The sequence below is a fragment of the Mastigoproctus giganteus genome, chromosome 11 (assembly GCF_048544385.1).
Source record: "Mastigoproctus giganteus isolate SK-2022 chromosome 11, ASM4854438v1, whole genome shotgun sequence".
Taxonomy (NCBI): domain Eukaryota; kingdom Metazoa; phylum Arthropoda; class Arachnida; order Uropygi; family Thelyphonidae; genus Mastigoproctus; species Mastigoproctus giganteus.
Window position 1 is genome coordinate 49,660,968 of NC_143585.1, and position 15,514 is coordinate 49,676,481.

Below are 15,514 nucleotides of genomic sequence, written 5' to 3' on the forward strand. Positions count from 1 at the left end.
CACAATGGTAGATACCGTAATACTAGGGAGGTTCTAATATGACAGTTTTTTGTTTTGTAGTAAAACTCAGGAGCATTTCCATCCAACCAGAACCTTCTAAGTTGTATCTAACCCCGGTTAGATACAACTTAGAAGGGACAATGCTGAGGGGACATTCCTATCCAACCAGGTTTTAAGGCAAAAATAGATTAAATATAGAAATGCAAGATTCGGACAATGTGGTGGAAGAGTATGCACTTCCCACAGGTAACCTTTGTTGTGCGCAGACAGAAATTTGGCATTATTATTTAATCTGGTTTGAACTGACTGCATCAAATAAAGAGACCTGCTTCTTCTTGTATATGATTGGGCCACACACAGCTCACTGTTGCTGAAACGATTTTGTGATTAGTCTCTTTGGAATCCATAAATCTGGTAACTACATGTTGGTCTTCATTGTCCATGTTTAGCCACCTATTGTCCAAAAAGGTATGTAGAAAGTTTAGAAAGCTGCAACAAGAGAAAAGTTTCATATGTGCGAACGTTAGTAACACTCATGCGAACTTCACTATAAGGAAAAGCAAGTTTCCTTCCAAAACATACTGAATGTTATTTTAATTTTCCAACAACCCTTGCATTATAACTCTCATCTGAAAGAGATCTCTGGTCTTTTTCTTAATTTAATCCTCTTCAAATTGCATGCGCTTGCGTCTAACGTACTCTGATAGTCCGGAAGTAGAGATACAACCAATCTACCATGTGACCTCTATAAGGACCTTCTACCCAAAGCTTAAGTACATCCCCACAGTATAGTGGGGTTTCCAGCTGCCACTCCTTTAGAACAGTGTACGTTCAAATACTGAAAAATACTGGAGAAATTCTCAAAAGCTTTTTGAATTTCGGCTGTAGTAAGCCGATCCGAAGCAGTTGGTGTTAAGACTATTTTCCATGGAAATTAAAGGTAAAAGAAATCGAGTCCACCGCAGCAGAGAATAGAACAACCTGCCTAGAAATCACTCTAATAAGTCAGAAAATTCAGAAGCCTAGATAGATAATGTTTTAATAATCGAGTTGTATAAAATATTTCCAAAGTAACGTTTCCTACTTGTAATTGAATAGTTTCTAATAATCTTGTCCTCTACGTCAAAGATACACAAAGGATTTCATGCAACAGACCTATTTCCATTATCTGAAGTTACAGTGAATTAAAGAATCCCTTGATTTTGGGTTTGGTGTTTCGTCAGTCCTAATTTCTCTCACCGTTTACTTTAACAGGCCTACTGAACAAATCCGGAAGATTACAATTGCATTAAGCACCACCATCTTGAATATTCCAAGGCGCTCTCCACACACACACACACACTTCCGGCTTCGCTCTGTTCAAATTCTTTCCGAAATCCTGACAAAAGTATCGCATGGACGAACTTTAAGATCACGTCTGAAGATTTAAACTCCAACCACTTCTGTACGGTTTCTGGCGGCCAACACACACACACGCGCCGCCCCTTCTCCCTCCGAATACATTGGAATCTTCTGCTGCACGCCACCTAACACTGAGCATTGACGTTTGCAGTTTCCCTGCATCGAGATACGCTCGGCTACTGCAGTTCGCTGCTGGGATGTGTCGCTAGCAGCTGTGTGCTTACACTCTACAGCATCCCTGTTACTCCAGAAAGGGGAAATTCCTCGGAAAAGAATCCACAAATTAACCATACAAACATGACGAATTGACCTGAGACTGTACGGCCATCAGAAATCCCATGTTTGGACCGGACGCGAATTGTCCGAGCTCACGGATGAGACGAGAAATATGTTTTTCTTCTTTTTATTCTTGTTCTGCGACAGCCTCCTAAGATCACACAGTTCGTATACTGCAAAGACGAAAACTAACCGTAGACGTGCCAGCTGCAGGCCCGTAGAGGAAGACATTAGATGAAACCAAGTAGTTTTCAGAGCAAAAGGTTGATGATGAATACACAGTACCCTCTTAGAGGTAAGGATGTTTATAGTTTCGTATTTATAATGCAATTTTCGGTCTAACAGTTTGCGGATCTTGAAGCGTGAGAATGAGCAGAAGCCTACAAATCATTACTCCAAACAGTAGCACATTTCTATTTATAGACTCGCCATCCGATGGGCAACATATGACAGACCAAAGATGGCCATGATGTGCTAGAGATCTTCTCTTTTATTCTTACAATGACGCTAATTATGAAATCTTGTTGGTTTTAATTCAGGCCCGGAAATTAGAATCATTGAAACAGTAACACAATTACAGTTAGGCTGAGGAAGATGGTACATTAACGTCAACAAAATAAGCAAATATAAATAGTCCTAAGTATCAACACTCAGTCTTTTCCGTGTAACTTAGCTCATTTTGCATATTTTATTTTTTCGCTAAATGTATACAATATGAGCATAATTTTTATTCATTCGTAATGCATTTTTGTACCACGTTCATTATTTAAATTTATAAAATGAATTAACTGGTATGCAAGTTATTATTAATTAATTATCATCCAAAAATTCGCATATTTTTCAAATTATTTCTTGATCTATTTTTTCGTATAGAAAATAATTTACATCTATATTGTTATATATATATATAATTCATATATTATGCCTTAATTTTTAAATTACTCATAAGTTGAGGTACAAAAGTATGCATACTCAGAGTAGAACGAAAAAGGAAGATAAGAACAAATAATACATTTATTATTTATCGTACTAATCAGATCTATTTTGGTATTGGAAAAATATTGGACAAGCTTTATCGAGTTATCGTCACAGGAGATAAAGAAGAAGAAGAAACAGATTATAATATTTCCTTCCTTTAATACTATTTTTTATTATTTTGTTGGAAATGCAGTTTAGAAGTTCGCCTCTAGAGGGCCGCTTGTTTTATGCTAATTTAAATATTCGAATAATGAAAACTTAAAAACTTCAGGTCATATTCACAATCAAGGTAAAATTGTACATTTTTATAAACATCGACTAAAGACCATGTCCCTGATTATTTTCTACTGCAGTTACTTGTCACAACAGCGACAGATAATCATATTTGAATTTGTAGCCTTAGGAACTTCCATCTCAACTCTCATAGGCCTAACATATTGTTAATCAAAAATAACATCAAATAAAAACATGTATTCATTAATTTGATGTGACAAATTGATTTAAAAAATGTTTATAGAGAATTTATCTTCAAACTTAGTTTTCCATTAATAATTTAGTGGCCTCCGTTATTAATCATTGGGTGTTCATAAGGTTTTTGTTTTTGAAACAGTTTTGCAAAATTTAGAAGTGTTTCTGGTGTTTCTGTGGGCAATAGGATTAAGACAGGCTTGAACAAACATAACAAACTTTGACTTAAACGAGTTGCCTTGGTATTGCACTTCTTACAGAGAGATGGTATCGCCAAAGAATAAATCTGCCATTTATTTAAGTTGCGACTCTGCTTTGACACCACGTTTCGGGTCTTACTCATCAGATAGCAGGTGGTCTCTACGTCTCTTTTTCATGAGGAGAAGGTTTTAAAGATTATTTTGAAGGACATTAAGTCGTGGGTAATACCTGCAATTAGAATCATTGAAGTGGATGACATTTCTTGAGATTTAAGTGCGTTTTAATTTATTATATGGATTATCAAATCATGTTCAAAGCAGATTAGGAACTTTTTCCAACTTCTATTTCAACATTCATATGTTTGACAACAACAATAAAATTAAATAAACACGAGGATCGTTTTGATTGATTTAAATATTGTTTCGTCATTTTGAAATTTTTCTTTTGAAATATATAAAACAATTTCAAATATTTGTTTAAAAATACATTAAATCGAGACTCAGCAAAACAGACATTCTGTTAATTGTTATAACTCCCCCTTTATTTACCAGTGTATTGTATTTCTACTCTGGTGCATTCCTTATATTGCGTGCTACTTTCAGTATTTTATTGAGTGGTCTATTAGGTACACCAACTTTATCGCTTGCCCATCCCCTCCCAGGAGTGGCTGGTAACTGCTAACACGAAAAGCAACACGAAACGCTAAATATGTTCTTGCCATGTCTGACAAATACTCGGACATGTTTCTGTGCGTGATTCAGTTTGTTTCACGCTAATAGAAGCTCTGTACGTAAAAATCATAGTTCCGCTAAACAAGGGATTGTTTGCCAAGTATGGTACACACAAACATACTTGATACGTTCAACAAGTTTCGAGTCATCACGCGACATGTCACAATGGGAGACTTCTGGCTCTTAAGTAAGTGATATTGGGAGTGGAACAATTTTCAATAAATAATTTTATTCTAATATCACTACATTAAATTTTTTTAATTTCTTTTATAACTCCTCCGTACTCTGTCTCTTTCTCTAGTTGATCTGTTTATTTTTTCCGGCAAAAAACCGAACTCTCTGCCACTTTAATATTAAATAAACATTTTTCGGTTTTTCAAAATTCATTTAAACAAAAGTAAAAATGATTTTTAGCGATAAATATTTTTATTTCCTTTTATTTTACATTTGTTCTTCTGCTACAGGACCTTATTGGTGGGAAACAAAGTCTTTCCTTGATTTTTTTGAACGTGTGTTTTAGCTGATGGATAATTTATCTCCAGTTGTTGTCATTGTAAATATTTTAGACGTAGCTTTAAGAAAAGTAAACGTCAGTTGGTCTGGACTGTTACGAAATAAAATATTTACTATTTATTTTCTCTAAAATTAATCAACTTTTGTTTTATTTTGTGAGGAGCTTTGGTGAAATTTTTTTATAGGCATTTAAGGTTCTTGTCACTTTCAAATGCTAATTAAAAACTAAGCCTAATTGTTAGGCCCAGCTCCTTTATTCTTATAGATGCATTTACTTTCTTTTCTAAAATGAATGGCTTCAAGCTTTCGTACGATTTGGTCGTTTTAATTTGATTTTTTCATTATTATTTAATTTATATGATTTCATATGATTTTCGCATTATTTAAATTGTATGATTTTATATGATCTTCATCAATATTTAATTTTGTATGATTTAGTATGATTTTATATGATCTTCATCAATATTTAATTTTGTATGATTTAGTATGATTTTCTTCATTATTCTGTTTAATTTTCTTAACGATATTCCGTATGACTTTCAATAATGATTTTGGGTGTGCTTTTCATGAGCTCTTAATACCGTTTTTTTTAAATAGATTTCGTGGTTAAATTTGGTTTAGTAAAGTATCGTTTACTCTGAGCTAGAGTACACAGTCTTGCTCAAAGTTGGAAGGAATTCAAAGAAAATTTTTAAGAAACCGTTTAACGGCCTTTAGAAATTATAAATATCAGTTTACCGAATTTCACAGGTACATGGGTACTAAAAGATTTGCTACAAACTAATGAATAAGGTCTTAATTCTCAAGATACACCAGTCAGTCTTACTGAAGTGGCGTTACATGCATTCTTTTACTGTTCAAGTTTGAATAAAGTAATGTTAGCTTATAATTTTAAGTTCATCAGATAACTAAGTATTCCATTGTTCTGATAATTTATCTGATGGAGATTGGAGATTTGTTTGTATTTTTGCAAAACAAAACAAAAAAAAAACACCAAAATCGGTGGTAAAAATGCTACTCTTTCTTTTTAAAAGCACAGGATCGAAGATATTTCCCCTGTTGCTTAACTTAAGCGTTAATCTCAAGAAAATGACTGAAAATCCTCTCTCCAAACAAATGGTATATCGATCTTTAAGAAGAATGTCCTGAAAAATCGCACGGTCTTTCTGCGTTAATAATATTTCATATCAACCTTCCTCAGATTGTTGAATACATTACGTGTTATATTAGAGACTACGGTTATAATGTACAGTTGTGAATATCTGGTTACCAATTTTACAAAATTGTTTTTCTTTCTCACGAAGGGAAGTCTATCACATATCCACGTTTCGTCGATCACCATCTCCTCATAGAGAATAAAAGTCCACCCGCAAGGGAATATAAACCAAATCAAATTGAATCAACACTACGAAAAGCAAATATTAGGATATGTAAACATAGTCTAGTTCCTAAAAACGGCTTCACACTTCGTATATTATTGAAAATAGCTGTAGAAGAGTCCTTTGATTTTATATCGCATGATCTATTTATAGTAAATATTTTATAATGTACGTTTTGTATGTAATATCACGCCTCCTCTAATGACAAAGACATTTATCAAAAGCAAACAAAAAAAGGAAACCGGTGAACAGAGCGAATCCCCAGTGTCTGCGAACAGCATCCCCGGTGGTCCCACCTTACACTCAATGCAGCTGAACACTCTCTTCTGCTTCAGCTTTGTGTAAATACCTGCATTTTTCACTCTTACTTGTTTTCCTCAGTGGCAAAGTTTTATCACATATTTCAGAGGTTTAAACACTACCTCATTCCTACAGAATTTAAATTTTTTATTTTGATGTAAATTGTTCCCTGAGAACGGTAATCGCGAAGAAATTAGTAAGATATCTTAAGAAAAATAAAACGCACACCTTTTTAATCACTCAACCATGTTTTTATAATTATGCACAAGAACATTTAACTGTTGCTTCGTAATTTGGGATACTCAAAGAGCCTGTGATAGTTGAAGAGCAAAAATATTGGGCAATTCCTAATCGGTGTACTTTTTTTTCACTTGTCTTTATTTGCATTTAAATTAGGGAGACGTTTTAAAGTAAGCGTAGTGGGTGTCACGAATCGATACATTCTCCATTCTCCTTAAATGCAGACTCTCTCTCTCTCTCTCTCTCTCTCTCTCTCTCTCTCTCTCTCTCTCTCTCTCTCTCTTTTGGAACCAGTTCCACGAACATAAGAATGAATCCAGGAATATAATTGTGGCCTTATGATACCAAGTACTATCTGAATGGAATTGCGCATTCGCAGATGAAGGCGCTGCAGCCATAAAGGAATGCTTCTATTAGGAAACAATTTCCAGATAACGTCTATTATTCAAATGCTGCTGCAATGGTATCACACGACCCAACGTGTACAATGTTGGGTCTTATGACATCATTCACACCATTACCCCTCAGTCAACCTGCATTGTTGACAGCTTGTAGGACGGGTCCATGCAGTCATGAACCCGTCCTACAAGAAGACCGTGAAGACCAGAAGATGTTTTCACCATCTTGTGGTCTTCCCATCAGTAGGAACGGGATTCTTCAGAAGAAACAGCGTTTTTTTCCATAGTCCTCCATCCAGTTTTGGTGTTTTCCTGAGCCAGCTGTTCCTTCTTGTTTTAAGCTGACAAGAGTGGAATCCGACTCGCTCATCAGCTGCGATATCTCCATCCGCGACAAGAATATGATGAGTGGTACATTTTGAAATGCTTCTTTGGTTATTACTGTTGTATATGAATAACTGACTAACTGGCTGTAGCATTTCTGTTACTTTAACCTTTTTTAACCACGCTCTTTCCAAACAGAATTGCTGCTGGCTACGTGTTACGTAGTTATTGACCAATCTCGAGCACATTTCGACTCGAAAACCTCACAGGGTGGCTGTTTCTAATATATTCATATCAACGCGCCTGTAGCTGACTACCATGCGACATTCAAAGCTGTCGCCTTGCCCATTTCTTGCGCTGAATTTCACGCATACAGCATCCCTACATATATCGCATGGCGATGCTGTAACTGAAGGATTTACCTAATAAAGTGGCCAATCAATATATTCTATCCATATATCAGGGCCCCGGTAGCCATATTAGCAAGCGCGCAGGGCTGTACTGAGTGGAGTGCGCGGGGTTCGAAACCAGCTGTCGGTAGTCGTGGATTTCCTCCTCAGTATCTTGAAGTAAGTCAGTCTCAAGGCCGGATGTTATTAGCAAGTCAAATCCAAAGATCCTGACTAGAAATGCATTCGAAATAAATCCATATATCGTAAACAAGCAACGAACATAAATTATATCCTTGTAATTTTAATTTCACTCACCGCATTTCACTCAATGCATAAAAATTAAGGTTATTGGACCACACAGTGACATAGTCATGGTCCCACTTTCATGTGCTACGGCTCAATGTTGAAAATGGGGTTTGCCGTAGATTTTGGAAGGGACTCCAAGAGCCAAGGACTGAAACTATAAGAACTGGAGGACAACTTTATATGAAAACAGATACCTTCCACTGTGGCCACGATAGACACACGATAACACTATGTCGTTGTTTTTGTAGTTGTAGTAGGGTTTTAGGAGCATCAGCGACTAAGGCCGTAGTGCTCCATGTATCCATGTATATTGTCTGTACATTGCGTGTATTCTGAGGTCTATTTTCTCTTTTCTGGAGAGAAAAGACCATTATACCATCGTATGAGACCGACTAACTCAGACGCCACGTTGTGTAAAAAACAAAATTCCTCACGCCATTGACGAGACTCGGACCCAGGTCTTTTCCACCCGGTGTGGGGAAGACGGCGATCCTACCTACTGTGTTACACACGAGGGCACGATAACACTGTCTCGATTTCATTCTGACTTCCATGCAACAGAAACGTCTCTCTCTCTCTCTCTCTCTCTCTCTCTCTCTCTCTCTCTCTCTCTCTCTCTCTCTCTCTCTCTCTCTCTCTTTTTCAATAGAGAAAACAGCGCCTGAAGTGGTATAGTGTAAAAATGAGCAGCGGATTTTAATTTTATATCCTGCAAAAGAGGTGAACCAAACAAGGTATAGACGCATTTTGCATAAACAACACGTATCTAATGACCGTGGTTACCTTGATCAAACTATTTCAGCAATAAACCGATGATTCCAGATTTTTGCTACAGTAACTCACCCTACTTAACTGCACTGAGTCATGAACACGACCTGTTTTCTTTCCCGATGTCACCTACAAGATGAAAATGTGCCAGTACGGGTACGCATTTCTTTCGATGGATGTAACCGCCTTTGCTTTGAGGAGATCCTGTCAGCGCCCAAGTGGTATAGAAATGACATATGGATTCCGTTACCAGAGCAATCTCTGTAATACACTGCTCGACAAAATTAACAGAACACGTAGAAAACGTTGTGTCACTCGTGCTATGAGGCCGGACAAAATTTGGTATGGTGGTGTACTATAGAATAACGATGGAATGAGGTGACAGCGAGGAATTTTGGACAGATATAAGGGACATTTATAGGGGTTGTATAAGAATTACCAAAAAGGTCACATTACAGAAGTCGATACAAGGTGCTCGAAAATATGGTTACATGATATCAGACGGCGTATGATCCCTTCCAATGGCAAAACAGGCCTCACAGCGGTGAACCATGCTCAAACAAAATTTTCGATGAACCAAATCTCATTCTTCCACCAGCGCAGACCTTAGCTCACCAAGAAACCGAGGAGTTGGCTGTCGGCGTCCAATGCTACGCCCAAGGGCGTCCCACACATGTTCGATTGGATTTAAGTCTTATGATCGTGCTGGCCATGGCAGTCAATGAATATCTTCCGATTCAAGATATTCCTCCACCACTTGAGCCCCTATGTGCAGTGGCGTTATCGTGCATGAAAAGAAAATTTGGGCTAAATGCACATAGGATTCGAGGATCTGTTCTCGGTTTCTCCGCGCAGCTACTGCACCCCTATCAAAAACCTTATCAAAAGCGCAGTTACCTGCACCCCTATCATTATTCTGCCCCACACGAGAACACCACCTCCACCTTAAGTATCCTTCTCTCTCTCTCTCTCTGATGTTGGAGGGGTGGTACCGCATTCCTCGTTGCCTCCAGATGAAATAATCTCTAGAATCTGTTTGTAGGTTAAAACGGGACTCATCAGCGCATAGAACTGTACCCCATTTTCCAGGGTTCAAAGGTCACATGATCATGGCACCAGTTTCGACGAGTTCTTCAGTGGTTTGGGGTTAATGGAATAGGAATCATTGGTTTCTTGCTTAAAGTCCAATTGAATTGAGCCTTCTTAGCACAGTCCATTTAAAAATGTTTCACCTGTGGCCGTAGCAATCTCAAAAGATAGTTGATGACAGGACATCGTAGGATTCCGTCTTGTTGTTAAAACCAGAGTGTGATCTGTTCTGGCTGACGTGGCCCTCGGGCGGCCTAGGCTCTCTCTTCTTGTAATGGTTCCTCTCTTCTGAAACTGCTTCTGTAGTGCCGAGACGACAGTGGTTGATGCATTAAGCCATCGTGCCACCTCTGCCTGCGACTGCCCGTTTTTAAGTCGCCCAACGGTCCACCATCTCAAATAATCATCTAAACGACGATGAGTCTGCGCAGTAGCACAATGGTATTGCCACCGTCCTCCCCACACCAGGGAGAAGTCCGGGATTCGAATCCTGTCGATTGCGGGAGTAACTTTTATGGGCGTTTTTCACTCCGTCGTTGAATTAGTTGGGGTCTCAGGCGTAGATAGCAAGGTTTTTCTCCCAGAACACGGGGGGGGGTTGTGCAGCAAAACATTCAAATGGCCAGAGAACACACGCAATTTGCAGACACAATGAAACGGTTAGATTAAATGACTTTTCGGTGACCCTAATATAATAGGTACACGTGCCTTGATTGACCGGGTTCAAGCCTGTGACTGCTAAATACGGTACTGTTTCGTCTATTCTGTCTATCTTGTGAACTACTCTGACCGTTTGGTCGTCCCGGAGTATAAACAGAAATTTTATTTATTTATTTATTTTTTAATTTAAAAAACAAATGGGAATGAAGTGATGTGATCTCAACCCATGTTTTTATAGGCATGAATAATTTGCATAATGTGCGACTCTGTAAGGTGGTAGGTAAATTGCTATTGGACACTCGAAATTTGCATGTCTGTATGCCTATTATATCAAATGTTCGCCATCGGGGACACTGTTCACAATATAATATTAATTAAAAATATTTTGTTCTGTTAATTTTGTCAAGCACTGTACTATAGGGATGCCAAACTGTTCCCTCTTTCATGAGCCACTCTTTTCAGCGACAAAGTATGATGAGCTGTAACACCTTATTTACTTACATATCTTCTTACAACTGCACATAACTGGTGCAGGCATCCCTGATTTTGTATTTCTTTCAATAAGCCAGTTTAAAGTGCCAAGTTTAAAAATCTATGTCATTTTAATGATTTTTGTTTCATATATTTACCAAAATATTTATCAAAAATATCAGTTTTTTTGTCTTAATGGGCGTATTATAGGCTTTATTTTTTTACTGTAAAGAGGATGTATCTTGACTGATAACCCACTCCGCTATCTACCACTTGAGCTTTTTGGACTTGTAAGCTAAGACTGGGCGTCTTAAGAACTTTTCGATTGCATGAACCATTTTCAATAAAGTCTATTATTGTAGTCGAAGGACCGTACAATCCGTTCACTACTTCACTCTTAACTAGGATTTATCCCTCAAAATTTGTCCTATCAACTCATGCACGATAATAAGTATTATAGGTTTTAAAATATTTTTAATGGTTTCAGAGAAAAAAAAGTACGGAAAACCGATGCTTGTGAAACGGAAAAAAAATGTTTAGATGATGGTTTATGTTGGTAGCGTGTTGATGCGGGAAGTAGGGGATATGGACCCATGCGTCTACAAACAGGTAGGTAAATATGAATCGTAATGCAAAATTCAACTAGGGAATCATTTCACCATAGGTGGACCATGAACTTCGGGAAACAAAAGTTCAGTGGTTGGTACCTCAGAACATGAGATAACCAGACGCGATCCTGTGTTCAAATATTTTTATATATAATCGAGGCAGTTTCTTTCCATGGGAGGTAACGCCATTCCTCATAAGTGCACAGTTTACTGAAAACTGTGTGAAGTTACTCTAGGACGAGAATCTTAGAAGGGTGACATCATTGTGATAAATGTCGTCTAAATTTTTCAGAGTTTTGTTGTAGAGAACATTTAAGCCAATGTCATTCGCTTGTTGAATTTTATTTCCCTAAATTGCTTTTATTTTTAATTACGGTATCTACCAGATCTTTAGAAAGTCTATTTCAGCAATTTTATAAATGAGATATGTAGTCAATTTAAATATAAATAACTTGAATAACCAAATGTATTTTTTTAACTTTTCCGTCGTGTTTAAGGCTTTAATTGCTAATGTTCTCAGCCACCAAATGATTTCACTAACACGTTCTAACTGTCAGATGGTTAACAAAGATCTGATAACCTATTGGGGACCAGGTCTCTGTTAACAATTTTCGGACTCTTTTTGGAGCATAGGCTTCCAGTTTAATGACACCTGCTGCTAGAGAGAGAGAGATTCGATGCATTACTTTATATAGGGGCTCATTTTAAAAAGTAAACCCCAAAACGATAACAGCCCTCGTGGGAAACAGTTTGCAGAATCGCTGTCTTCCCCACACATGGTGGAAAGGACCTGAGTTCGAATCCGTCAATGGCGTGAGGAATTTGAATGGGCCTTTTTCATAATACGGCTAAGTCAGTTGGCCTTAGGTGAGGGTAGTACGGTTTTTCTCCAGAAAACTGTGGTTTTTGTCCAGCAAACAGGCAAATCTACAACAGAACACTCAATTTACAGATATTTACGGAGCAATAATGGCCCAAGTCGATAAATAATAGGTTAACTCCTTTCAGTGGCTTAATCCAGGGAGTTGTGAAAATTTACTGAAGGCATTTGATGAACGTTGCTTGGTAACTAAAATGTGACGAACCTCAGTTGATCCAAGAGACCTCGAGTTTGAGTAATACATCACAAAAAATTTCTCTAAGTTACTATACTTAATTTGTTATTCGATAGACCAATTTGAGGAACCAATTTGAAGATACGCACAAGTGACATTTTCCAAGACCATAAGGGCGAAGATTGAAATACCGTAAAGAATATCGAAAACCAAATAAGCCACACATAACAACAGGAGAACAATACACAATAATAATGCTTAATGCCTCATACTGAAAAAAGGCCCATCGGGTTTCACAAAAAAATCTATGACAACAATTTTTCAGTTTCATTGGTTTTGAGTTTCAGCAATTAAAATTTAGTGCATCTAATAGCCTGCTGATTACTGTATCCTATTAAATAAGAATATGAAGCAGAAATACTGTATAATACCAATTAGTATGCATCTACATTGTAATTACGGTTTGTGGTCAGAGGAAGAAAAGTGAAGAATTCACAGGTACAGCCTGAAAATCGATCCCACCCAAAAAACTTTTTATAGTACAGTAAAGAAGAAAATTGCCTAGACAACTTCATCAATATATGTATTCTGGATAGGAGAATAACATTTTTCTCATTTCATTTCCTAAGAGATTGGCATCAGAGGGGGGGTATGGTACCATTAAGAAAACACACACATTTAACATTTCTCCGAAACGTTCCCAAATAGAAATTACGCTCATAACTCCTGAAAAAAAATAAACCGTTCTGCTCATTGCAAACTAAATAGAGGCTTATATAAAGAATTTCTGAAAACAAAAATAATGCACCCTACTGTATATATTTTCGAATAATTTGCAATCATCATCATCATCATTTAAGAAGATTGCTCAGAATAAATTCACGACTGTAGTTAGCTCAGAAATATTTTGAAGCATCATTTGTTTTCTCCGCGATAAGAAGTTGTAACTGTTTCACCGTCGACATAGGACGATTTGATCATAATTTGCTCTAAGTTAGTGCTTTTCTATCGTTGCGGTCTTGCAAGCCCAAAATTCCTGCTCAGCCACAATACCATAATATTAATATAACCACTAATATGCATGGTGATTCTGAAAGCTCTGATTAAATTAGGAAAGTAAGTTGTATTCACCAAAACAATTTAAAAAGTTCAAAAGAAGCATTTCAGCACATATGAACATATGTGCTGAAATTCTACTTTGCCCAACCACAGTTGTGCTGTGGTAATGATCCTGAAAAGCGCTTCTGCAAAGGTATAGAAGAAGTACAGCAGACGGAACCTGCAATTGAAGTTGCAGTTTGTGTTTAAAATGGCCACAATGCCATCCCTGGTAAACGGCGTCTCATGTGTAAAGAAAATGGACGAAATCAAATTAAGGGAGTCTTCCCCACTAGCAGAACACAACGAATGTTATGCGTGCTGGAAAATCCTTTTATGAGAGGAACTGAACTGCACTCATCGTATGTGAGCTATCGCTGTATCACATTTAGAAGCATCTCCATCGTCCCCACACTAGGTTGAAAAAAAACTGTTTGCATTCCTTCAATGACGTGAGGATTTTTAAGGACATTTTTCACAACATGGCTGAGTTAGTTTGCGTCAGGCGAGGGTATCGTGGTTTTTTCTCCCGGAAATACTGCTTTTTTTTTTCCCCCCAGCAAACAGAAAATCGACAGCAGAACGCACACAATTTACAGACATATTATATACGGCACAATATGGCCTAAGTCGCTGATGCACCTAAAACACAACATCAATTAATCAATCGCCATATATGATAAATACGTTGGTGCCACTCGTGAAGAATCCTCCAACTGTTGTCCTTGAAATATTGACCCTGAGTTAAACTTTCTCTTACTGGTCCCAGGATTCTTCTCAACTTGGTTCCAGGTTTCTTCTCAACTTGGTTCAGAATCAGTTCTAATTCAGGTTTCCTCCTTCAATCGGCGTTCATAATAGACGCGAATGATCTATTTATTTAGAGATAACAGATCACTTGCTCAGCCGCTAACGTTTTCCTGTCGGGATCGCGACACTGTCGTTTTGGGAATATTTCCTGATACAGATCCCGGTTTCCTCCGTTATCATTTGAAGATCATATATTGAATGCATGTCTGCCATTACTACATTTGAATAATGATTTCGTCCATAAAAATCTGTATGGGATGGATGAATAACAATCAGGTGAATAAAATTTCTGATAATATCACCACCTATATTCATAAGAACTTTTTATGAACACATGCTCATCATTTTGGTTAGTAGAACTTATTCCAAACTTTTGCTGGACCTTCTGAAATCACCCTAAATACAATAATAAAAGCAACGTTTGATGAATCCTTGAAGGCTCCTGCCCACCTGGCTACGGAGGCGCCAATGTAAGTTTATAAGTGAATTTCAATTTGAAATCAAAAACCGGCTCCAAGATGGCTGTTAAACATCGGTATTTGTCTCTCATTAAATGTTAAATGATAAGGACTTTTAGAATTTTGAGAAATAGCTCATTGCCTCAAACTGTCATCGAATAAATATTGCGTACACATCAATAAACCAAATGAAACTAATGAAACCAACAAAAAAGGCAATGGCGGTGCATGCAATGAAAGAATAATCATTAACCTAAGAAATTATATAAAATTATATACATGGTAGTATGTCCAGCCATTAAGGGTGATTTCTCCCAACGGCATTATTCCCTTACTACAAAACTGTCCTTTCCCTTACATGTTGGAGGACACCACATACAACAGCTTTTTAGACTGAACGTAATTATTCGGAAAACATGAATTCATTGTTCAGAATCCAATTATGGGTGCTTTTTGCTCCGCGATAAACGGACTTTCTTTTGGGATTGGGCTAGCTTACACAAATACCAGGTTTCCTGGCATATTCCCATTTGCTTAAGCCTATACACGAGGCCAATAATAATTCCAATTCAAATTGATGCAGGCATTGG

General features: G+C 37.4%; 1 protein-coding gene across 2 annotated transcripts in view; it reads left to right on the forward strand.

Moving 5' to 3' along the window:
• Positions 1-1,571: 1,571 nt before the first annotated feature.
• The window catches only part of LOC150077999 (adhesion G protein-coupled receptor L1-like), a 173,382-nt gene continuing 159,439 nt past the window's right edge, over positions 1,572-15,514 (forward strand). For both annotated transcript variants that reach the window (XM_090384804.1, XM_090384803.1), the window contains exon 1: positions 1,572-1,972. Coding sequence is in view for 1 of the 2 variants with exons in the window: in XM_090384803.1 (XP_090240929.1) it covers positions 1,912-1,972 (61 nt within the window). In the remaining variant the exon portion in view is untranslated. The remainder of the gene's footprint in view (positions 1,973-15,514) is intronic.